General features: G+C 52.2%; 1 protein-coding gene across 6 annotated transcripts in view; it reads left to right on the forward strand.

The window, feature by feature from the left end:
• Susd4 (sushi domain containing 4) overlaps window positions 1–23,520 on the forward strand; it is a 137,107-nt gene extending 113,587 nt beyond the window's left edge. For 5 of the 6 annotated variants that reach the window (XM_045142223.1, XM_045142222.1, XM_045142221.1 and 2 more), the window contains 4 exons: window positions 14,868–15,065; window positions 16,873–17,017; window positions 19,921–20,300; window positions 22,157–23,520. In XM_045142223.1, the coding sequence (XP_044998158.1) occupies window positions 14,868–15,065; window positions 16,873–17,017; window positions 19,921–20,300; window positions 22,157–22,185 (752 nt within the window). In that variant the 3' untranslated portion in view covers window positions 22,186–23,520. The remainder of the gene's footprint in view (window positions 1–14,867; window positions 15,066–16,872; window positions 17,018–19,920; window positions 20,301–22,156) is intronic. The other variant, XM_004653239.2, reaches the window with a different exon arrangement.
• Window positions 23,521–24,703: the final 1,183 nt, after the last annotated feature.

Genomic DNA, 24,703 nt, shown 5'->3' on the forward strand with positions numbered 1-24,703 from the left:
TTAAACTCAAGAACCTCCTTCCTCAGCCTTCTAAGAGCTGCAGTTATGGACGGCGCTGCCCACATGGAGGACCTCAGGTGCTCCTTGGTGCAGGAGGTTTGGTTTGGGTTTTGACTCTCAAGGGTGCCCCGCCTCCTCTAACGTGGAAGTGTGTCAAGAAGACCACAGTGCTTCACCCGTAGCTCATCTTTCTCATGGGAACCAGCTTCTAAATAAAAGGTCTAGGCCATACACATTCTGGCCAGTTTGTTCTCTGATGGATCAGAGGACAAACACAAATGGATTTTCTAACCTCATCTCTACCAGTAATGGGAAGAGATGCAAAAATGGGTCCTAGCGTTAAGAGGTTAGAAACATGTTGGCTATTTTTGAAATGCAGCCAATTATATTGAAATTCAGATTTGAAAAAAATGAATCCTTGTCACAATCTATCATAAGAGAACAACTATGCCTTTATCAGCCCATATATTCCTACTGCAGCAGTCACTTTAACATCACTGTGACAAAACACCTTCTCAGAAGCAGCTTATGAAGGAAAAGGGTTTATTTCAGCTTAGGGTCTCAAATGGAAGGCTCTCATGGCAGGGGAAACATGACAGGCCTGGAAGGAAGGCTGTACTGTACCTTCACATCAGCAGAGAGGAAGTAGAAAGAGCAAGCTGAGTGGAGAAGGTGGGGCTGAACTATAAATCTCCAAGTCCTGCCCCAGTGAAACACTTCCTCAAGCAAGGTTACCCCACCCAAAAGCTTCAAAACCTTCCCAAACAGTACCACCAGCATTCAACCACATGGGAGACACTTTACATTCAAACCACCATATATACCATATATATCTTATTCAGAGTTTTTTGAACTAGGAAGAAAAGTGACTTTGTAGGAAGTCAAGAACTCTATAGACAATCAAGACTAAACTAGTGTTTAAGAGGAGCCTTCCTCAGTCATAGTGCTTGACATGTTTAAAGACACTGTTGTCCTTTGCATTGACTGTGGGTGGCTTTCTCCTCTCCCTGGAGCAGAAGGATGATGTTGCTACCATCTCCCAGAGAGAATTACAGGTGATTTTCCCAAGTATGTGTGGTCTGAGGACCTGGATTCAGTCCTGTGTTCCTTTCCTACACCCTATCTGTCCACCACTGCCTGACTCAGGGGCACAACTGATTTATTTATTTATTTATTTATTTATTTATTTATTTATTTATTTATTGAGGTGGGGTCTCACTCTAGCCCAAGTTGACCTGGAATTCACTACGTAGTCTCAGGGTGGCCTCGAATTCACAGCAGTCCTCCTACCTCTGCCTCCCAAGTGCTGGGATTAAAGGCATGCACCACCACGCCTGGCTCACAACTGATGTTGACTTCACTTTGAGGGAATGTTTGTGTCCAGGTATTCCACATGAGCTGAGACACCCTCCTGTTTCTGGGTACCTGGCTCCTGGGCTGGCTTTGCACCTTTTCAGCCCAGGATGAATTCATTTGTTTTCTGTGGCTGCTATCACGATGTATCCCCAAAGCAGGTGAACTGGGCTGGGAAGGTGGCTCAGTGGGTAAAAGCACTTGTTGCACAAGCGTGAGGTCCTGTGCTCAGGTCCTCAGAACCCAGGTAAAATACCAGGTGTGGCGGCTCACACCTGTGATCCCAGCATTGGGAAGTTGAAGGCAGGAGGAGCCCTAGAGCTTGCTTAGTAGCTAGTCTACCTGAGGCAGTGAGTTCCAGGTTCAGGGAATCTCAAACAGCTAGGAGGGGAGTGACTGAGAAAAACACCTCCACACACACCTGCACCCGTAAACACATGTATACCTGTACACACACAAAAGTTCACACATACACGCATCCATGTCACATACACACATGCAAACAACCCCCCCACCAATAGAAATTAACCACCCAGCAGTTTTTGAGGGTAGAAGTGTCAAATCTGCACAAAATCTCCACCTTCAAGCTGGAAGGCGGAAGCAGGAGGATCAAGAATTAGAGGCCAGTGGACTAGACAGTGATGTCCTTTCTCAAAAGCCAAGCCAGTCAACCTAAAAACAAATCCTCAAGGTTCAGGAAATCATGCACATTCATTTATTTGTGTGTCACCTTGGTCTACTGTGGGGGGGAGATTTTGAGAATAAGCAGTATATCCTGGTAGCAGTGAACTATGGCATGGTCTCCAGAAGTGGGAGGCTCTGTGGGTTGCAGAAAGGACCAAGTCTAAATGCTCCCTCACCTGTGGGACTTCTGGTCTACCTTGTGAAATAGCCTCCACCTTTCCATCGTGAGCCCCCGAGTGCCTTCCCTTAAAGAAATGAAGATGTGGGCTGGAGGGATGGCTTAGCGGTTAAGGCATTTGCCTGAAAAGCCCAAGGACCCTGGTTTGATTCCTCAGGACGCACATTAGCCAGATGCACAAGGGGCACACGTGTCTGGAGTTCGTTTGCAGTGGCTGGAGGCCCAGGCACACCCATTCTCTCTCTCTATCTCCCCCTCTTTCTCCTGCCCAATAGATAAATAAATAAAAACAAAATATTTTAAAAAGAAATGAAGACATGGTTCTACACTGAGAAAGGTTCCCAGACTTCAGAACGCTCTGACCTCACAGGTGTCAGGAGATTTATTCTCACCTGCCAGCTGAGACGGCTCATAGCTGGCGCTCTGTCATGGCAGGGAAGAGTAGCCTCCTCAGAGCACAGAGAGACGTGTCGGCTGTGGGCGCCAGCACCAGTCTTTCCCTGTGCAGAGCATCAGCGTGACTATGGGCCACTCCCACTCTCACCTGCCTGTTCCCCGCTGCTTCCTCGGGGCTGCGGCACCGGACACAGAGCATGTTTCTTATGTGTGCTTCACTTGTGGTTTTGTACTGAAGCTTCCCTGGTGTCATTGGGCACCTGCAATATCTCTTCAGGGACACTTTTGTGCAGTGGTGACTCTGGGCCCTCCCTCAAGGCTGACGGGTAATATTGACCTTGAACCTGATCTGTCAGCGCATCTCTGAGCAGGTAAACACCATGTTCAATCCGGCCTGGAAACAAGCGAGGCGTAGCTTCGCGATCACTTGCTTCTTCCGGCGGACACATTTATTGGCCTTCATGTTGTTATACAAAAGTGGAGAATGTAATGTGCTGTATAATGTTTATTGATTTTTCCCTGAGCTAAAAAGCAAAGTTTCAGGTGTAGCCTTGGAAACAGCTGTGACTTCAGCATTCAGGGTCCATGCAGCTTTCTGAAATCATTACCCAAACTTTATAGGACTGGGTACAGAGCAGGACTGGGGCAGCTGGCACAACGGCTTCTAGAAGCCAGCAGAACTTCTGAGAGCAGAGGTTGAGTGACTCTGCGTATATCTGCGTGACACAGTCCCTGAGCTCTCAGAGCTCAGCAGATGGCAAGGCGAGCCGGGGGGGGGGGGGGGGGGGGGGGGGGGAGGACTGTATATGCACGTGCATGTGGAGGCTAGAGGTTGATGCCGGCTATCTGCCTCAGCCCTTCTCCACCTTATTTCTGACGGTGTCTCCCGCTGAACCTAGAGCTCACTGATTAGGCTAGCCTAGCTATCTGTTTATCTCCACCTCCCCAAAATCACCATACCCAGCATTTTCCACATGTGCTGAGGTTCTTAACTCAAGTCCTCATTTTACCCACCGAGCCATATCCCCAGCCCTGACAGTAAGCTACCTTAGCACTTAGAATCACTGGCTCTCCCACCTCCGCCTCCTGCTCTTCAAAGCTAGCTGAGATTCATGAACCCTGAGCTCAGCTGCAAAGGTTCCTCCTGACCAGGGGGCCAGCACTTCCCAAGCTGACATGAGGTTTCTGATTCAGGAGGGGTAGGGTGTGGCCAGGGCCTATGGACTGCGATTCCAATAGCAAGAGCCTGGTAGAAGGTCATAACAACCCCAACTAGATACCATGGCCATGTAATTCACTTGCCAGATCCACTGAGTGTCCTAAGCCTCCGTCCCCAGCAGGTGGAGAATGGTAGGAGCTTGTTATTTCCCAGCTCGAGATTATTACTGCACAAAGCAAGTCTTCTCAACTCTGATTACCTATTAGAATTACCCAGAAAGCTCTTAAGACTTATCCAAGGCCAAGACTCAGCCCTGACTAATTAGACAGAGCTCCCCAAGTGATTCCAATATGCAGTCAGGGCTGAGGAATCACTGACTTGAAGCATTAAGGCACTGTTCAAGGCTGGCCGTGGCGCCAGCAGTGAGCATGGGCAGAATGTGTGTCGAGCTCTTCACGGAGAAGAATCCTGCTCGTTAGTTACTCCTTAGTCCAGGTATGTGACTCTGAAGACATTCCCAAGGATGGAATGTGGGCGTAGCGTGGTATGAGGTGACTGTCGGTCAGCCAGCGCCTTTTCTCTACCAGGTCACTCACAGGCCAAGTTGGAGGCACAGCTGCTTTCCAGGCATGGTGGCTTCTTGGGTCCCTTAGGGAAGTCATTTCCATTCTGGCAAATCTGGAAGAGATTCCTGGGTCTAGCCTGACATCATGGCGCCAGTGGGTGGAGATCACTGCCACTCACTGTCCATTGACTAGAACCTGGAGGGACATAGGACTCTGGGCAGTGTGGACCGGCCGAGTCTCCAGGAAGAAGATGGCAATGTGTCTTGTGGCCACCAGCCCTGAGGAGGATGTGGATGCACAGACTGAGGGGACAGGTATTCTTCATGAAATACATGTCAGGATTGTGGAAACCTTTGGAAAAAGCATGCATGAAAATGTCCAGCATTTGGGCTCATGGCTCAGAAGAATTTCAGAGCATCACAGACTGCAGGTTAGAATGCTCTGCATTCTTCTGCCTTACCCCCAGGTGTGCGAATGCTCATGAAGCCCATAGACTGTTTTTACACTTCACTCTCTTTTGCGCAGCCTGAAATCCATAGATGGGTTGAGGACCTTGATAACTGACCTAATTCTCGGCTGTGAGCTTCCCTTCCCCACTCCTAAGGGGTGGCCTCCCTACAGCTCATTCAGAAAACAGGAGCCTTGGAGAACAGCGCCCTCCCCGCCTCAGCACCAGGCCTCGGAGCCGCTTGGGCCTGAGTCTGGCTCCAGCTCCTCTGCCTAGGAAGGCCAGTCTCCGCTCTCCTCACCGGTGGTCACGTCTCTCACCTGCTGGCTGCTCTCCAGCGGTCCTCCCGCCTGGATTCTCACTCTGGCCCTCCTTATTGGACCACTGCCACCAACATCTGGACAAGTTACTCACCTGCCATAGCTTCCTACCGTTCCCACCCTGCTCACTCCTCAACTGGCTCCAGACGGCTCCCCCTCGACCGCTGCACCCAGGGTGCTTTTCTCGGGGTCACTTGACTTCAGTGTGGCCAAACTAGTAGGTCCTCTTGTCTCGATCTTTCTCAGCTCGCCGGGGACCGTTCGCTCTTCCTGATAACAGCCTTCCTTATTGGCAGCTGTGAGACACCTCTACTTGTGTCCTCCCTGATGTTGCGCCCTCTGATTTTTCTCTCTCCCCCCTTTTCCTAGATAGCTCATGCAGTCTCGTGACTGGAAATGTTACCTCGTTGCGTGGCTACTGAATTCTAAATTTATTCCAGACCTTTTCTCAGGCTGCCTGGCTGACAACTGAATGACTCACTGACAGCCCCAACCTCACCATTGAGAAGCCAAACTCAGTGCCTCTCCTTCTCTACAAAGCCAGCACTACCAGTCCAGATCAGAAATTTGGGGTCATCCTTGGTTCTTCTCCCAGGGGCCCCCAAATCCATCTGTCAACAAGACCTATTTATAGAAACAGAACTGGGACATTTAAACTACGTCACGCCACTCTTCCCAGCGTTCTTTGCTGCCACCATCCTGACACAAGCTGTCACTGTCTCTCCGGGTTATGGCAGCCACCTCCTCATAACCCTGCAGGCCCGTGCCCACTCTCCCACAGCCTGCTCTCCACACAGCAACCAGAGCCGGCTTGTAACATGGTGCCAACCTACGGGCTAGGGAGATGACTCTGTGGGTAAAGGGCTTGTTGCACTAAGCATGAGGACCTGAGTTTGGACCCCTGGCACTGACATGACAGCCATGTGGCGGCACACGTGAGCTGCAGGTTCAGTAAGAAACCCTGTCTCGAAAAATACCGTGCAGAGTGATGGAAGAAGATTGAAGAAGACACACATGACAATGACTCTAACCTCTGCACGTACATGTCCATGCACTCACATGCACCCCCCCATATATGTACATGCATACACATAGGCACACATACCACACACACACATGCCAAAACAAAACTCTGCCAATCCTTGCCCTTCACAATCTTCTTTCACATGCCTGACAAGAACCCAGCTTCTTACCATGGGGCCCTGAAGCTCACATATTCTCTCTCCCCACTTGTCACATACTGTGTAGCCCCCCACCATACCATGCGGTCACCATCCAGGCCTCCGTCGAGTGCCTGCGACTTACTCCAGAGTGCCAGTCCCTCCGCCTGGCATGTTCGATCCCAGTTGTTCCTTGACTGGTCCCTTCGTGGTCTCGGCAGCATGCTTCAACGTTTGCCTTTGCGATGGAACCAGTGCTGCTGTCTCTGTGGGGGGCAGGACACATGGCTTGCTCGTTGTTTTCTAATACATTGCAGATTAGTACTTAATACACAGTCGAAATAGGCTCGTGAAAGAAAAAAAGACAGAGACATCATGCAAGTCCCATTTTTAATTATTAGATTCTACTGTGGTCACATTTCATTTAAATAAGTGGACATTGAAAACACCCATGGATATTGCAGTAAGGTCAAATCGATTTTTCTGTTTCTTTTGTTGTGGACTCAGAACACAGTTGCTGCGCAGGTGCTGGTCTAGGATCCTACCAGGAGAACTCTAGATTTCAGTCTGAAAGTCGTCTCCTCAGGGGTCCCCGAACAGCTCACGTCAGTAGCTCCTCTGCTTCCCAGTGCTATTTATTCTTCCTCTGCTTCCCGGTGGTTACGGACAAGCAGCTGAGACCAGGTGCAGCATGAGCAGTACTTTAGCTTGAAACCAGCCCCTGGCTGCTTCCCTAGTGGGTAACTCCTCCCCGCTCTCATAGGAAACCCATGATGCCTGTTGCAGCGGAGAGAGCAGCCGTGCCCAGCCACGCTTCCTCAGGGACCCTCACTGACCCTCTCTGGAGCTCAAGTCCAGAGCCTTGCGCCCGCCTAGCAAGGGCTCTAAGCTGAGCCAGCTCCCCCACCTCAGGCAGATTGTGTCTCCCAGTTCCCAATAGTAGAATCCGTCATGTAGCCTCGGGAGATGACTAGAAACTCCAGAGGGCCCCTGCGTTAGCCAGTTGGGGGGAGTGACGTCAAGGACGTCCTCCTACGACCTATCCTCTGCTAATAGAGACTGTTCCTCCTACTCCCTCTTTCCTCCTAGTCTTTTCCTTGTTTTCCTTGCTGCCCATTAGCACTGGCCCCTTTAATCAGCGGCTGCCCTCTGGAAGTCTTGTCTCTCCTTTCCCAGTCTCCTCTTGTATCTGGAGACCCCTCAGTTTCCCCAGAATAAACAGCCCATCTCCATTGCAGAAGAAGCGGTGCGTCTGGCCATTTGTTTCTTGAACCATTTTACCCTTGATGATCCAAAACTTTTCCAGTCTATACCAGCATATATTTGGAGTCTTACTGTGCACAAAAAAACTCTGGACTCCTGTTAATTCAAGTGCCTTCCAGGCAGCCCGGGAACTCCATCCCAGCTCCCACATGTGTGGGGGGTGGGGGGAAGAAAAAGCCTAAATTTTCTTATAGCCACAGAAATGGTCATTGACTTCTGTATTTATCATCTAAAGACAGAATAAAGGTAATTGTGTTTTAGTGGTTTTCAAAAAAAAGAAAAAGGTAAAGTCGATGAATTTTAAAGCAAGTGAAATAATCTGATCAACATATTTAGATAAATGAGGAAGCCAGGAAGTATGAAACAGATAGTTCATATCTACTCATTACCCCTTCTTGCCAAGGGGGCAGAGGCTACAGAGCCGTAAAAAAATGCATAGAGGGAGCATCCTGTCCAAATACTGGGCTTTTGTTTTGGTTTGATTTGGTTTCATTTCTTTTGTTTTGTTTAAGGTAGGGTCTCACTCTAGTCCAGGCTGACCTGGAATTCACTATGTAGTCTCAGGCTGGCTTCAAACTCACAGTGATCCTCCTACCTCTGCTTCCTGAGTGCTGGGATTAAAGGCGTGTGCCACCATGCCTGGCAGGGAGCATCCTTTCCAACTTCGTTTGCTTTCTGCAGAGGGATTGGCTCAGTTCCTTGCCCTCAGGGGATGAAGGTGGGACCTCACATAGCAGGGCAGGGGCGTGGCTTAGTCATTTGTCTTTAAGCAAATGAAAATGTCCCAACCACGCAGTGATGATGGAGACTGTGGGCTTCTGTTTCTAGTACCCAAAAACACACAGTGGCATTTGCTGCCTAGCCCTGGGGGAACCCTCTCCCATGTACACCTATGTATACCCTGAACAAGACTAGAGGTCACATATGGAATTAAAAAAAAAAAAAGAAGAGGAGAGAGGAAAGGGGTGATATATCTGTTACTTTTGCATCTTTGGGACCAAAATTCCTAAAGAAAAAACGTGAAGGAGGAAAGGTTTGTTTTAGATCCTAGTTTCAGCAAGGAGTCAGTCCAGCATGGCTGGTAAGGGGTGGTGGTGGAAACAGCTCCATTTCTGGTAGTAGGAGCAGGAATCAGTGGCTGTGTGACCAGGAAGCAGAGCTCAGGACCCACGATAGGTTAACCTTCAAAGACCCGCCTCTTGTGACCCACTTCCGCCGGCCAGGCCACACGTCCTAAAGGCTTCACAGCCTTCAGAATGCCACCACATGGGGGGACTGAGTATTCAACACATGAACCTATGGGGGACATTGAGAGTCAAATCATAACAGATGAGTTTGGTGAGAGAAGGTGGTTCTGTAGGGAAGCTTCTGGCTAACTATGTCACAGGGAAGTCCCATCTATCCAGAGGAGGGGTCACCTACTTCCAAGAAGCCAGCCAGGATTGCAAAGAGATTGCTCTATACTGCTTCCTCAAACACTCTAGGATTATGAGCATGGCAGGCCTCCTGAGGCAATAGCCACCTTCCCAGGAAAAGCTTTTGATGTCCCCATGAAGGAATAACAACAGAGCCAATGTGATCCAGAAACTGGCCGGTCTATCCCTCATGTGGAGAATCTGGTGGGGGTGTGGACACTCTCCCAACTTACCCGAAACTGGACCATTCTTTTGCCAGGGTGTGGGGAGAGGATGTGCCATTGGTCTCCCACCCCCAAAACTCTTCAGTTTCACCTTCTGCGCAGATTGTTAGTCAGGGTCTCCACCCCTGGAAACAAGCCAGGAGATGTTAGTGCCTGGTATGAATCTCGCTTAGCAGTCCCTTTGCTCAGGGCCCTGAGGCCATGCAGTCTCTACAAAAGCTCAAGTCGGCATGCATTCTTTCCTGCATATGGTAGACATGCAAACGGTAGGAGAGCAGAGGCAGAAGTCTTCCCTAATGCTCCGGTTGAGGCCAACATGACCTGAACAGAGCATTAGCAGATCCCGTCCAACAGTGCGCAGAAAATCGCACTGCATAACCAAATAGGATGTCCTTAGAATTATGTTGGGTTCTCAGGACAACCACACTCGCTGTTGGTCACTGATAGTTGACACGCATATATGGAATTCACAGAGGTCACTCCAGGGGACGGAGAGGCCACCTGCATGCTGGAGGCAGCCAGGGTTTGTGCTGGCCTCTGTCGGAAATGGCCAGAGGTAAATGGCCTCAGCCAAAGGAAGGGAACTATCTGGGAAAATCCCAGGAGGATGCGGAGGGAAGCTGCAGTCAGATAGCAGGCTTTGGGCGACCTTTCCAGTCCCAGCACAGGCTGATGGAGAGTCCCAGGCCTCTGCACCTTTTCTGTCCCCATCTAGACAACTCCACGCTCCAGGAGTGCCTGAATATGTTTTTAATAAATAAATTAATTAACACTCTACTTTGCAGCCATTTGGATAAGGTGAGGATTTCTTGCTACTGTGAAAGGATCATCAGTCACCCTCCGTCCCCAAACAAGGAGGAACACTGAAACCCTGGGACAGTGATTATGATCCACTCCTGATCAGGTCCCAGCAGAGCCTCACTGGGATTCTCCCTGTCCCCAGCCAGTGTCCTGACTCCCTCCTAATAGAAGGAGTTGCTGTTGATCATCTCTATAGTCATAAGACATATTTTTTAAACAGAGTTGCAGAATGATCTTCGTTCACACCACCCACAGATTTCTGAGAACTGGATGTGAGCCGAGTCACGGGGCTGAGCCCCCAGGAGCTCTGAGGGGGGCCGCAGCACGCTGACTCGGGCGCTCCTAGGAACGCTCGCCACGCCGCCATTGTGAACAGGGCTGTGTGCCCCGTGCCAGGACCGTGTCTGTCCATCTGTCTGTCTGTCTGTCTGTTTAGAACTGTCTGTCTTCTAGGGGCAGTGTGGACAGGGGTAGTAGAACTCAGTTTAGCACCATTGCAAGGCAGTGTTGGGCGGTAGTTGGAGGTCTCTTGAGCCTCAGGAACTCCCACATTAGAATTTTTAAATAAACTTCAACCGGTTAAAGTTAATAAAAATTTTGCAGCATCCTTTCTGATCAGAAGAAGCACCTTCTCCCCTAACTGCACCCCTCGGAGATGTCCTTTCCATTGAAGTTAATGGTGCGCCAGGTGCAGTCATTAGAAACACAGCAAGGTGTGCAGATAAACGTTTCTACTTAGGGGACCACGTGTCTGCAACACACACCAAAACCCTGTACGGTGACTGATGTCTTTCTGGCCTCTGAGGAAACAGCAGTGAGCTGTGTCTGGCTTCTCTGGATGTTTGGGGTGCTCCGGTGCAACGTGGGACCCCTCATGGCACAAGGAGTCTAGCAGTGGCCTGTCAGGAGGGACAGCAGCAGGACGCCAGCCAGTCCCAGCACCAGGGACACTAACGGCTCTTGTTTTATTCAACGCCCACTGTGCGCCTGACATTGTGCGGTGCAGTTTGAATACAGCTTCACCCTCCATCCTCCCCACAACCCCAGTGGTGAGCAGTTATTTCCCAGTACGCCGATGGCAAAGCTGAGACCCCAAGAACCTAAACAAACTGTCCAAGCCCCCGCAGCTCGCCAGCAGTAGATACGGGTTTGGACACAAATTTGGGCAACTCCACCCACACCTCTGTGCTGCCTGCGTCTGCCTCGTTAAATGACCGAGCAGCGACTCTTCAGCACATCATGGGACCATTTGCCTCGGGGTCAATGCAGTGATTTCAGCAGTCGTTTATTCTGCAGGCCCAGTGAGAAGAAAGAAAACTGCTGCAGATAGCCGACTTGCCTTCGTCTATACAGGGCTTATTTCATGAGGTGTTCTGGCCTTGAAACCTCTTCTGGTAATTTTCCCTTCCTGCAGTGCCCCTCAGGAACTTGTTCACAGAGCCTGCATCAATGAGATGCGCAGCACGGTGCATTGACCTGCACGTGTGGGGCCCGATGCTGACTGCGGCCAAGCAAGTGCTCACACGCACGTCCTCACACCGTTCCTTTCTCGCGTCTGTGACGAGAGCTGAAATGCAGCCTTGGCAAATTGCCAGGACACAGCCCAGCATTCCCCACTGTAGTCCTCGGGCCGTGCGGTAGATTCCCGGATCTGCCTGTCCTACATAAAGACCAGCTTGTGCCCCGTGACCGCCGTCTTCCCACCCCTGTCCCCGGCTCTGATAACCACTGTTTCACTCTGGTGCTGTGAATTAGACTTTTTTTTTTTTTTTTCCAAGGTAGGGTCTCACTGTAGCCCAGGCTGACCTGGAATTCACTATGTAATTTCAGGGTGGCCTCGAACTCTTGGCGATCCTCCTACCTCTGCCTCCCGAGTGCTGGGATTAAAGGCGTGCGCCACCACACCCGGCCTTGAATTTGACTTTTTTATGTCCCACATATCAGTGAGATTGTGACCGTGCACTCTTTTCCTTCCTCTGTCTAGCTTGTTTTGTGATCACCTCCTCAGGCTTCATCCATGTTGATGAAAATGGCAGGACCTCCTGTTTAAAAGTGGACAGCATTCCATGTTGCATTTTCTTTATTCACCACTGAGTAGACAGACCCGTCCCCCCATGCCACTGCCCACAGAAAGGGTCTCCATGAATGCACAGCAGCCCCGGGGCACTCTTAGAATGGATAAGCCTGTCAGCCCTGGAAGCCACTAGGGTGCCCTGCCCTCCCCGTATCCTTCTCCAAGAGCTGATAGAGAGACAGTGGTGCAGAGGAGGAGCTGGGCAAGGGACAGGCCCTTCCTGTCGCATCCCTGCCTCTCCTAGAGCAGTGAGCGTCACGGACACCTCTTCCTCTGGGCCTCCTGTGCACACTCCACCCATCCTTTCCTCCTGGAGGGTGCTCCCAGAGCACCCTTTCCGAAAAGAGCCCCCTTTGTGGCAGTGTAGCCATAGAAATGTGTGGGGTTACGTGGCTCTATGCTCTGAGTAGTGCATTGAAAGCATCTGTCAGTCCAGGGCACTTTCGCACTAAAATGAATGCTAAAATCCCAACTCTTTCGGTGCCCACCTGGGGACCTTCCCAACAGCCACCATTTACAGCATGTACCCCAGGTCTATGGGGCCTCAGACCCTCCTATGGGCCCTTCCCGGATGGCACGGGTCTCTGCCTGCTGCGCCCCTCATTTCCTAGGCTCCCTGCTGGCCTTGTCCAGCCTCTTCTCCAATCTCCTTGCACAAGAGTGGCTGCAGCTGCCTGCTGTGGCTGATCTTGAAGCCTCCCCCTGTTGGCTGCTCTATTTCCCCATCCTTCATCGCCCCTCTAGGTACTCCAGCCACCCCTAGCCACTCGCTGCAACAGGCCTGCTGTGGCAACGCCCCCAGCAGCACTCCTGAGACCAGCCCTCACACACAGCTGGTTCTCACGAGGACCCCGAGGCTCAGAGGGGAGACAGGATGGCTTTGCTTCTGAGCAGGGCAGCTAGAGTTCAGCTCTGCACCTGCGTGAAGCAACCTTGGCTCCCTGTCACTCACTAGCTTCGGCTCTGAGCTTGACCCCTGATTTTTATCTATTTATTTATTTATTTTTTATTTAATTGACAACTTCCATAATAGCAAACCATATCCCATAGTAATTCCCTCCCTCCCCCACCTTTCCTCTTTGAAACTCCACTCTCCATCATATCCCCTCCCCTTCTCAATCAGTCTCTCTTTTATTTTGATGTCATCGTCTTTTACCTCCTATTGTGATGGTCTTATGTAGGTGGTGTCAAGCACTGTTGAGGTCATGGATATTCAGGCCATTTTGTATCTGGAGGAGCACGTTGTGACTCCTTATTTTTAAAAGAGCCAGTAAGGGTCTGGCAAGATGGCTTAGCTATTAAGGCACCTGCCTGCAAAGCCTAAGGACTCGTGGTTGAATCTCCAGGTCCACATAAACCAGACACATGGTAATGCAAGTGCACACCGTTGCATGTGCGCACAAGGGGCCACGTGATCTGAAGTTGGGATGCAGTGGCTGGAGGCCCTGGAGCACCAATTCTCTTGCTCTCTCACTCTCGCTTTCTCACATTAAAAAGAAAAAAGGTCAGTCTTTTGGGCTTGCCTCAAAAAAAAAAAAAAAAAAAGCCAGTAAGCTCAGCATGATAGCATCATTTGTAGGATTGGTGATGCGTGCCCATCAAGGGAGTACCTTGGGAACCCCCCATCAGGAGTTTATGTAGCCTCTAGGGGTACATGCCTCCAGTGAGTACCCCCCCACACACATGCTTTCCAAGAGCCTTGCTTGTTTGGGGTGTGGTGTGAGTGTTACACTGGCCAGAGTACTTGGCTCTCCTTAGTAAGGGTAGAAATAGTTAGCTCACTTCCGGGCTTATCCTGGCTTCCAGCTAAGTTCTTAGTGGTTTCTCCAGTGTCCAAAGCCACCATGGGTAGAATGTGTGATTTTGGTTGTTTCTTAAAGAACGTTTGAGTCGCGTGCTGTTTACTTCTGAGTCCTCTGTAGAGAAGAGAGCTCTCTGTGGCTGAGACAGACATGCAGCAAGCTAGCTGACGCACCCTTCCCATTCCAGAGAGGGGACTAGTCTCACCCTCTGGCCCAGAATGTAGTCCCAACATGGGGCATTAAAAACAACTTTCTTGGCCTAACACCATGCAACTATGAATCAGAAAACCCCAAAACATCCTAAGGAGCAAAATAAGCTTCCATTTTACAGAGGAGATGAGCACGGCTGACAGAGGTTAAGTGGCCTGTGTAAGGTCACAGTGTATGTTGGTGGCAGAAGCAAGCGTAGGTAGAATCCCAGGCTCCTGACTCCTGGTCTCCCCTGGCCTGGTGATACACCAGTGCAAGGAAGGCTGGGCTGCACCTGTGAGCAGAGGCAGGAGCACGCCTCCCTGGTGTCACTGGCCAAACCGTAGCAGGACACGGGCGTGTGTGTGGCGGGGGAGACTCAGGTAGGGGCACAGCCCCCTGATTTGAACAGTTTGGGATTACTACTGTGGTCTTAGAAGCAGACTTAGCATTGCTGTGCCTTTCAGTAAAGATTTTGTTCATAAATATCCTAATTTTATTTACTAGGTTGTCTGGCACATAATCGCATGCATTATTAACAGAGAAGCTTCATACTATCTATTAAATAGGCATACTGTTCACGTTGTAAAATGAGCCTCTTTTACGATGCACTTTACAAGTCCCTGTGACAGCTGCACATGCTCAGAATGTGCCAGCAGGCTTCCTTTTGACCTTGGAAGCTGCAGGAAGGGGCCAAGTCTGGTCCTCTCCCCAGTCTGGTGTTTCATGGGTAAGCCCATCTTTAAAGTCCCCACAGTCTGCAAGGCCCAAGTTGTGTCAGAAGGGCTCCGCCAGGGCACACCTGTGGTTCTGAAACTCTTATTCTCCCCTACTGCCCAAGTTTGTCCACTACCTCCAACGGTGAGTCACGGAGACTTCATCTGCCACCCGCGGCCTTGCGAGCGCTACAACCACGGGACCGTGGTGGAGTTCTACTGTGACCCCGGCTACAGCCTCACCAGTGATTACAAGTACATCACGTGTCAGTACGGAGAGTGGTTCCCCTCCTACCAAGTCTACTGCATCCGATCAGGTGAGACCAGGGGCCACGCCCTTGCGGGAGGCCCTCTGTGAACAGCCTACTCACTGTGGCCAGGCTCTGTCCCGAGCTGGGTCCACTCTCCTCCCTCACCAAGCTGGGCGCAGGCCGTAGAAAGACTCTTGTGTATATAGGCAGATGGGGTTGGACTGTGCCGGAGGATTCTCGGCCTGTGTGAGTGAGAGAATTAACCTGCTGGCTGCCAGGTTAAAATGCTAACCTCTGGGCTGGAGAGATGGCTTAGAGGTTAAGCACTTGCCTGTGAACCTAAGGACCCCGGTTCGAGGCTCGATTCCCCAGGACCCATGTTAGCCAGATGCACAAGGGGGCGCACGCATCTGGGGCTCGTTTGCAGTGGCTGGAGGCCCTGGCGCACCCATTCTCTCTATCTGCCTCTTTCTCTCTCTGTCTGTCTGTCATTCTCAAATAAATAAGTAAAACTGAAGAAAATTAAATAAATAAATAAAAATAAAATGCTAACCTCTACACAGGGGCTCTGACCCTGCCAACCATGGAGTGACCCCAGCTTCTACGGCTCTCTCCCAGCCTTGGCCCTCCCCAGTGACAAGGACATCAGCTCATGGGGGTGACCAGAATTATGCTCCTCGCCCCGGAGCCTGAGCTATGTGTGACTTCACAGAAAGGTGCATGTCATAGTAATATGGGGGTAGGACCTGACCTCACCCAGACAAGGAGAGGCCACTCGCAAACTCCACTGCTTCCTGGCTAATTAGCTTCACCACATGTCTTAGCAAACCCAGGTAGTGGTCCCCCCACCGCCCCATGGAGACGTGGGTGCTAGCACACACCCATCTCCTGCCCTCCCTGCGCCCACCTGCTCTCCCCAGGGCTTTCCAGGCTACAAGCATGGCTGGTGCCCCAAGAGGTGGCGATGATTTCGCCAGGTGTGCGGCGCACAGGCGGTCACGTGAACCAGCAAGGAGAGAGGGCATGAGTCCACTGAAGACAGCTACTGACCGTGATGGGGGGTGGGGAAGGCGGAGAGGCGAAAGACTAAGAATGTGTTCTGGAAGGCTCGGCCTTGCCGCCGTGACCTGGCAGCGCATGACAGCCAGAGGCGGAAGGACCACCAAGGAGCAGGCGTGTCTCCTTGGCACTCTTGTTCCTTGCTTTACCCCATCCTTCACCCAGCCAACAGTCCGTCCCAGGACATCACCAAGGTCTCAGTGAGACTCCCCTCCCCCGAGTCCTTGGCCCATTTGAAAACAACTTCTTTAGGGTGGCGGGACCCCTGTGTACAAGGACTATTAGTTCAGAGAGGAGAGCTCTGTGTTTTCTCTCTAGTACTATCCAGTGTCTCCCACCCCACCCTGGTGGGTGGGAAGTGAGAGAGAGAAGTGGCACTTTCCCCCGAACCTCACACTCCTGGGACAGCCTCACCTTGCTTCCTAATGCTCGGTACCTGGCAACAGGCGCCCCTGTCCCCCAGGGTCACACCCAGAAGGGCACCTCACTCTCCGCAGACGCAGATTGCATGCTACGTCCTTTGTGTCCGCCCCGGGCCCTTCGCCCTCTGCTCAGAAAGCAGGCCCATTGCTCAGGCCGACCCCAGCTTGAGCTGGATGTGCCCATGAGCGCTGCCTGTCCTCACCGCTGCAGTCCGTGCCCGAGACGAGCGGGAGTGCCGCGTGGGCCCCGGCGTGATTCAGAAGCTGCACTCGGCATGTGGCCAGGAGGCAAGCCGTGGGCCAGGTGGACTCGGCAAAGGCACAGGCGGGGGCCCTTGGCACGTGTCACGGTCGGGGATCCTCACGCCTGGCTTTGTTCCCTCTCGTGGCAGAGCAAACATGGCCCAGCACCCACGAAACCCTCCTGACCACGTGGAAGATCGTGGCGTTCACAGCCACCAGCGTGCTGCTTGTGCTGCTCCTCGTCATCCTGGCCAGGATGTTCCAGACCAAGTTCAAGGCCCACTTTCCACCCAGGTCAGCGGAGCAGAGCACGTGAGAGGACGAAAGCAGGGGTCTCGGTGAACGGGGGTGGGGGGAAACTGAGGCACCTGGGAGGGGAGCAGTACATCGGAACCAGGCCTCGTTTCTCTGCTTCCCCCGGCAGACCACTCTGGGGCGGGCACTGTGAGCCTGCAGGACAGGAGCAAGCCAGGGCTTCGTGCTGCGCATGACCCCCCAGCAGCACCCCCCCCCCATCCGTGCCTACCCGCGAGGGCCCTGGAAGATGACTGGCACTTGCTTGGAGAGGAAGCCAGGCCAGGGGTATGGCTGGCAGAGGGCAGCCAGTGGGGTAGGATGTTTCCGGGAGAGCAGACGTGCAGGAAAGTGTTAGGGGAATCCGCCCAGAAGCCAAATCTGAGCCTGTGGTAAGATGTGAGAAGATGGCTTTCCACCCTCCTCAGCTGCCCCAGGGAGCTCAGGTCCGCATCCGCACCCCTGGGTCATCCCCGCCATGGGACCTCTTGACTAGAAAATTCAGCATAAGGCTTCTCAATAGGGAATTTGATTTTCTCATGGGGCCACTTTAGCCCCCCAGGGTGGTATAAACCACTCAGTGGACAGGGGAGGTTGGCCGGGAGAAGAAGCTCCTGGAGTCCATCACTTTTCCCCTCTAGCACAACCCAGTGTCCCTCACCCCCCCCCCGCCCCCCAGGCGTGTAAGGAATGAGAAGTGGCAGCTTCCCGTGAAGTCACACCTGGGGACAGCTCAACCTTGCTTAGCATTTCTCCAAAGCCTGGCAACAGGAAGCTCCACAGGGCCACGTCTGGCAGACAGCCCACGCAGCCCGTCATAGCCCCTGTACTGACGTGGAGGGTCACTTACAGCTCCCAAGCCCAGAGGTATGTCAGGGACTCTCTGGTGCCATAGCCGAGCCTTTGCTGAGGTACCGGGACCTTCTTTGCTCTCAAACCTGCCATCTGCTCTCTCAGTCTTCAGCATTATTATTTATTAATCAAGGGACCATGTTCTATCACTGTGTAATTACAGCTTCTCAAGAAGGCCGAAGGATTACAAAGAGAAAGCTTGACTACACACTGTGATTTATGGTGCATTAGTGCACTTTAAAATGGCCCACAGGGCTGGAGAGATGGCTTAGCAATTAAGGTGCTTGTCTGTGAAGCCTAAGAACTCATGTTCGAATCTCCAGGTCCCATGTAAGCCAGGCACACAGTGACATAAGCACGTCATGTCACACATGTGCACAAGGAGGTGCACATGTCTGGAGTCCATTTGCAGTGGCTAAAGGCCCTGGCACGCCCATATTCTCTCTCTCTCTCTCTCTCTCTCTCTCTCTCTCTCTCTCTCTCTCTCTCCCCCCCCCACCCCTCTTTCTCTCTCACTCAGATAAATAAAATAGCCCACAAAGCCATCTTTCTACATATGCTTGGAGGAATTTTCTGAGACATTGACTAACTATTAAGATGTGTTTAAAATGTTCTCAAAACTCTTTCACATACATTCTTACTCCTTGGAGTATTTCTATCTTCTGCTCTTCTGGAGTTGGTTAGGGAAAGTTGGTTTCATCTAGCCAGATGGAGCACAAGGTTCTGAAGGGCAAACCAAAGACAGGGTGTGTTCTCCAGAGATTCTGGGTGTCAGTGTACATGGGAGCTCAGCTTCATGGCTGGGGCTGGGTGCAGGGGCCATGGCCTGAGCGTGGGCTGTTGGGTAGAGAAATGAGAGTAGAAAGAGAACTCTACCCTGACCACCCGAAAGCAAGGAGAAGGTAGGAAGTCCTGAATAAGAAGAGGCCTGTGAGAGACAACAGAGTGGCCAGAGAGGGGGACGCTGCTTGTCACAAATCCAGTAGAAACATCTGGCTGGAAGCAAGCTCTTCCTTCCCACCTTCTGGGAGCCTGGGACAGAGTAATCTCCCACCTTCTCTGGACAGCCTTTAATGATGACAGAACAAAGAGACCACTGCCATAACCCCTAAGCCTTTGCAAGACGTTTCAAATAGCCGGCAGTCTTGAGGCTGGCCCTCCATCCCACCTGTCATGTCTAGACATCTCACGAGCCTGACAGAGGTACTCAGGGACTCAGGGTCCCTCCACCCAAAGGGATCACCTTCTCGTCCTCCCACATTGCCCTCTGGCCTCAGCCCTCGGCTCCAGGTCCCCTCAGAGGAGGGAAGAACTGAAGCCCTGGCTAGTTTCAGTTCATTCTGCGGTAGGGAGCAGAACATGCAGTCACATGGGGTGCAGATGTGACAGTCATGTGTCACATGCCACTGTGGTCAGGTCCAACAGCACTGACCTTTCAGAGTGGTGGGAGGCCCAGGGGCCAGGCCAGGACCTGTGCACGTGCCCCTGTGAGGGCGAAAGCCTGCAAAGATGGCAGCCTGGCTTCCCCACTACCGTGAGCTCCTGATAGCAGCTGCAGGGGCCCAGTGTGCCATACAGTGTAGGGTGAGTCACGGTCACGTGGGGTGAGTCAGAGGTGACCCTGAGCCCATGTGTCACAGTGCCCACCACAGCGAGGGGTGAGTCAGAGATGTCCCCTAAGCCCATGTAACTGTGTAGATAGCTGGCCTCCTCTCTTTTCCTGCTGTTTTTCTGTCTTGTCTAAAAATGAGTATTTCTTTTCTCATGAACAAGAAATCTAACTAGTACAGACTGTCAGTCCCCTGTAGGCACTTAGTGTCCACCCTTCCTTAAACTGGAGAGTGACAGGGGAAAAACCTCTTGCTGGAGTGAGGCCGAGGTAGACACACAGACCCGAGCTGACCCAGAGCGAAGGCTGTTCTCTGTCCAGCCCTGCTGGGCCCTGCTGCACACTGTGGCCCTGCGGAGACAGTACAGCGCAGAGCGACCTGCTGAGCCCTCCCCTGCGATGGGGTGATCGCTGACAGGTTCCTCCTGTTTTGTCTACGCAGGGGGCCTCCCAGGAGCTCCAGCAGCGACCCTGACTTCGTGGTGGTGGACGGAGTGCCCGTCATGCTCCCGTCCTACGACGAGGCTGTGAGTGGCGGCTCCAGTGCCTTAGGCCCTGGGTACCTGGCCTCCATGGGCCAGGGCTGCCCCTTACCTGTGGATGACCAGAGCCCCCCAGCATACCCTGGCTCCGGGGACACAGACCCGGGGGAATCAGAAACCTGTGACAGCACCTCGGGCTCCTCTGAGCTGCTCCAGAGTCTATATTCACCTCCCGTGTGCCCAGCGAGCAGTAGCATCCCCACCTCTGGCACCCCTGACGCGATCGGGAGCTCGGCAGGGGAGGTGGCATCCACCAGCCCAGGCATCGACATTGCAGATGGTAAGTGTTTCGGAGGCTACTGCCCGCCCCGCTCCCCCATCCCTTGCACAGAGCTGTGGCCATCGGCTTACCGGTCACTTGGCTCCACTTCTCTCCCTCCACCTTCAAGGCGGTGGCCAGGCCAGCCGTGGTGAGGAGCTGTCAGTATCTGGAGAGGAGTGACTCACTCGTGACAATTCCAAGAGGCCCCAAAGCTCCAAGCCCTCAGAATCCAGAGGCCCCAGGCCGGCCGGCCCTGCAGTTTGGGTGCTTCGTTACATTACGGGGTGTCTGCCCCTTTATCCCTTGATTGGGTGGGATGTCTGAAGAGGGGCTTCGAGGTAGGAGCACACACCAGCCAAGAGAATCCTCCAGGGTGCGCAGCAGGGTCTAGCAGTATCCCTCCCCCAAACAAAGCAGCATGCAGTAGAAGTCATTCGGTTGTGTGCGCATGTGTGTGCATGGCCCTTTGTGTGTGTGTGTGTGTGTATGTGGATGCCCGTGTGTGTGGAGGCCAGAGGTCAATGCTGGGTGTCTTCCTCAGGCGCACTCCACCTGATCCTTCCACATAGGCTCTCTTACTGAACCTAGAGCTCTTCAGTTTGGTTAGACACCCTAGCCAAAACATCCCGAGGTGCCTGAGGTCTCTACTTTCCCAGTACTGGGGTTACCGATGTGCAGCCACACCTGGTTTGGGTTTTGTTTTTTCCTTTGTTTGTTTGTTTTTGAAGTAGAGTCTTGCTGTAGCCCAGACGGACCTATAATTAGTCTCAGGCTGACCTCGAACTCACAGCGATCCTCCTACCTCAGCCTCCCAAGTGCTGGGATTAAAGCCGTGGGCCGCCACACCCGGCAACACACCAGCTTTCTTAAATGGCTTCTGGGGCTTCAAACTCAGGTCCTCGTGTCTGTGTGGCAAGCACATCTCCCAGTGAGCCATCGCCTCAGAAGTCACTCTTTCATTGGCCGTGACGTAAAAGATGCACCTGTCCTGGAGAAGGGCAGGTGGTAACCTGAGGTGGAAAGGGGGAAAAATGTCCTTTAAAACAGGGTTTTGTTTCCAGAAGCGGGAAGCCGCAGTACAGCTCTGCAAAAGAGCACACCAGGTTGGGCTAGAGAGATGGCTTAGTGGTTAAGCGCTTGCCTGTGAAGCCTAAGGACCCCGGTTCGAGGCTCGGTTCCCCAGGTCCCACGTTAGCCAGATGCACAAGGGGGCACACGCGTCTGGAGTTCGTTTGCAGAGGCTGGAAGCCCTGGCGCGCCCATTCTCTCTCTCCTTCTATCTGTCTTTCTCCCTGTGTCTGTCGCTCTCAAATAAATTTAAAAAAAAAATCCATTTTAAGAGCACACCAGGGCTAGCATGCAGTGCCAGCAGCTGGCAGCAGCAGCGAGGAACAGGCCTGCTGGCCCGGGAGCCCCTTTCTTGCACTCTGAATTGCCTCTCTGCACTTGAGTATATGACGAAGGGTCTGTGGCTAAAGTCTAACATTTCCCTTTTAAAGTCCTAGAAATAAGATCACAAATGGTTTTCTAGCAGCTAGATATGTGGGGAGCTGGCTTGTTTGAGTTTCAACTGATACATGGAATTTGACGTTTTCTTCTCATCGCTGAATTCTGGAATTATAGTTCTGTTTGTTGTTGTTGTTTGCTATTGTTCTTTGGAGGTAGGGTCTCACTCTAGCCCAGGCTGACCTGGATTTCACTTTGTCGTCTCAGGGTGGCCTCGAACTCATGGAGATCCTCCTACCTCTGCCTCCCAACTGCTGGGATTGAAGGCGTGCGCCACCACGCCCAGCCTTTGTGGTTGTTTTAATAAGGTTTCTAATTCCCAGGGAGTTTTCAGTTGGCCTAAGCAAATACCATTTCTCCTTTTGCAGAGATCCCTCTGATGGAAGAAGATCCCTAACTAGTGACATCTGGTGATTCTTCTGCCCCCTTTGGGGGAAAAGAAAAACCTTGAACCTTGGAGTGAGGCCACAAGAGGACAGAGCTTAGGGAATGGGGGACATTTCCTAATTTATCCACATGGGAACTGTGATTCACATCATACATCTTGAACGTGACAGCGAATCTGACAGACAGCAGTGGGGGTGCTTTGAAATGAGACTCCAGGGTTTGCCGTGACCTGATGGGAACAAAAGGCAAAGGGTCATGCACCCCTGTGCCTCTCCCGGACCACGGTGTTGAATGTGTCTCAAACTGCGGACCGTGAGGCAGTTCCGAACACATCCTGTTGACTTCTGTTACGAGTGCTCCCTGCCCTCTGAAAGCATGTCACATTATGTAAATTCGCTTCTAAAATCTGCTTTGAACTGTCTGGGGACTCCACATTTGGACAGGTCGGCCCGTGTCGAAAGTCCGTGTTGAGCTGCCAGCCGAGGCACAGACAGGCTCGCAAGGAAAGGTGTGACATTCGGACCATCTTGCTTCTCGTGGACAACACCGCCCAAAGCAGGATGTGGCCGTTCCAGTGAGGAAGGAAAGGAAAGGAAGGACAGACTCTCCTTTTTGGAAATTTCTGCTACTGGTAGAGCTCCTGCGCTCTGTGCCGTCCTGGTGACGTAGCGAACCTGTTGGCATTCATGGTGTGGTGCTGGGTCCATGGCTCGGGTCAGCACGTGGTCAGAATGGGTTCAAATGCATCATGTGGCGGAGAAAGTCACCGAGGTCGTGTTTGGTTTTGGCATTTTACGAAAATGCCACTCAGCCATTGGTCTGGTCCACCTTTCATGACGGTTGTCGTGATGCCCCCTCTCAAAAGCTTAACCATACTTGATTTTTTTTCCAAAACGGAAATTGGTTCTGTACACGTATTCTGCCTCCCAGAGAAAGTATGAATTAATGCCTTTTACCCCTCCTTATTTTGTCCTGCAAAGTCCAGAGGCTGCCTCCCCACAAAATGCCACTCCCCTCTTGCTTTCAGGTCCTTCAACCTTGCCTTCCTGCTATCTTGCATCCCTACTGTGAGGGTCCCAGAGCACCCCCCGGGTGTTGCGCCTAAGAGATTGAGCAACTAGAAACGAACAGCCCCGAATCCAGAGTATCTCTTCAAATACTGGGGCTGTGGGTTTGACTCCTTCCCTCCTCTGGGTTTTAGACAAATACAAACAAAGCTCAAATCCATAAAATTGCTGTGCTGACAGAGCTTTGAGGGCTGGAAGCTTGATCGAATCCTGTTTTGTTTTGTTTTGTTTATTTGCTTTTCTCAGTACAGACTGATTAAAAATTAAAAAGAAAACGACAGTTTTGAAGCGTGACTTTAATAGTGGAATGGAGTTGGGTGGGCAGGAAGAGGGTGATGGTGGTCGTGGGGGTGGAAATAAAACACAGGATTAAGAACGCACAGCTGAGCGAGACAGCTGTCTGAAATGGACGGCCGCGCCCTGCCTGCCACACAGCTGCCACCCCCAGGGTGCCCCAGCAGTGGCAGTGGGACTGAGCACAGGCACCGCCCCCGTCATTCCAGACTGCTTGACTGACAGCTTCCAAATGCCCTTGGTGCAGCTCCGTGTCATCTGCCTTATTTATGCAGAGAAGCTGGTATTTACAAAAGGTGTGTGGTTGCACATTATTGCCCTGACGGTGTGGACTGAGAAACCGAGGCCACCACGGGCAGCCTCCACCAGAGAGCCAGGACTCAGCCCTTCACTCTCACCTGTCCTCTGACACATGCCCCCTCTTGCAGGTCCTGTCCCTTAGGTGAGCGCCCCATTTCCCATGGTGCAGGCAGGAGGAGGCATGCAGAGCTATCTGGGGCTGCCTCTGCCTCTCTCCAGGAAGGCCTACTTTACTGCAGCTGGGGATCCACACTGGTCCTCATGTTTATGTGGTAACAGCTGGGCCATGTCCCCAGCCTCACAACTTACATTTCTTCTAAGTAACCCCAGAGGCTCTCCGGGTGTGAAGAGCAAAGTCACCTTACTCATGCCCCCTCAGGATGGAAACAGACTCGGCCCTGTGAGGAATTGGCACGCCAGAAGTAGGCACGAGAACCCAGCCAACACCAGTGTCTGCCTCCCTGGGAGGCAGGACCTTCCCGGCTGGCTGGCTTCGCACACAGCGGACGTCTTCACACTTCATTTCCATGTAGCTTTTCCTAATTGCAAGGTTGTGATTTTCCTGTGTGGAAGCTCTGGGCCCTTTCCCACCTAATTACACCCAGCCCAGCACATAGCTGGCAAAGCCCAAATGATCACTGCCTCCTCGACCATCCGTCTGTCCTGCAGAATGGCCCGTGGTGGCTTCCCCACGCTCCCCTGTGCCCAGCAGCCTGTCTTCCTTCCCTGCTCCGTGCAGAGATTCATGGACCTGAACGAGTTACTGACCTTCTCACGTCTCAGCTTGTTCACAGATTAAAATTAGGCATGGTTTACCTCTGCCTTCATAACCAGGCTGTGAAGAGGTTGGGGTACCCTGGACAGTGG

The sequence above is a fragment of the Jaculus jaculus genome, chromosome 1, assembly GCF_020740685.1.
Source record: "Jaculus jaculus isolate mJacJac1 chromosome 1, mJacJac1.mat.Y.cur, whole genome shotgun sequence".
NCBI classification, from domain to species: domain Eukaryota; kingdom Metazoa; phylum Chordata; class Mammalia; order Rodentia; family Dipodidae; genus Jaculus; species Jaculus jaculus.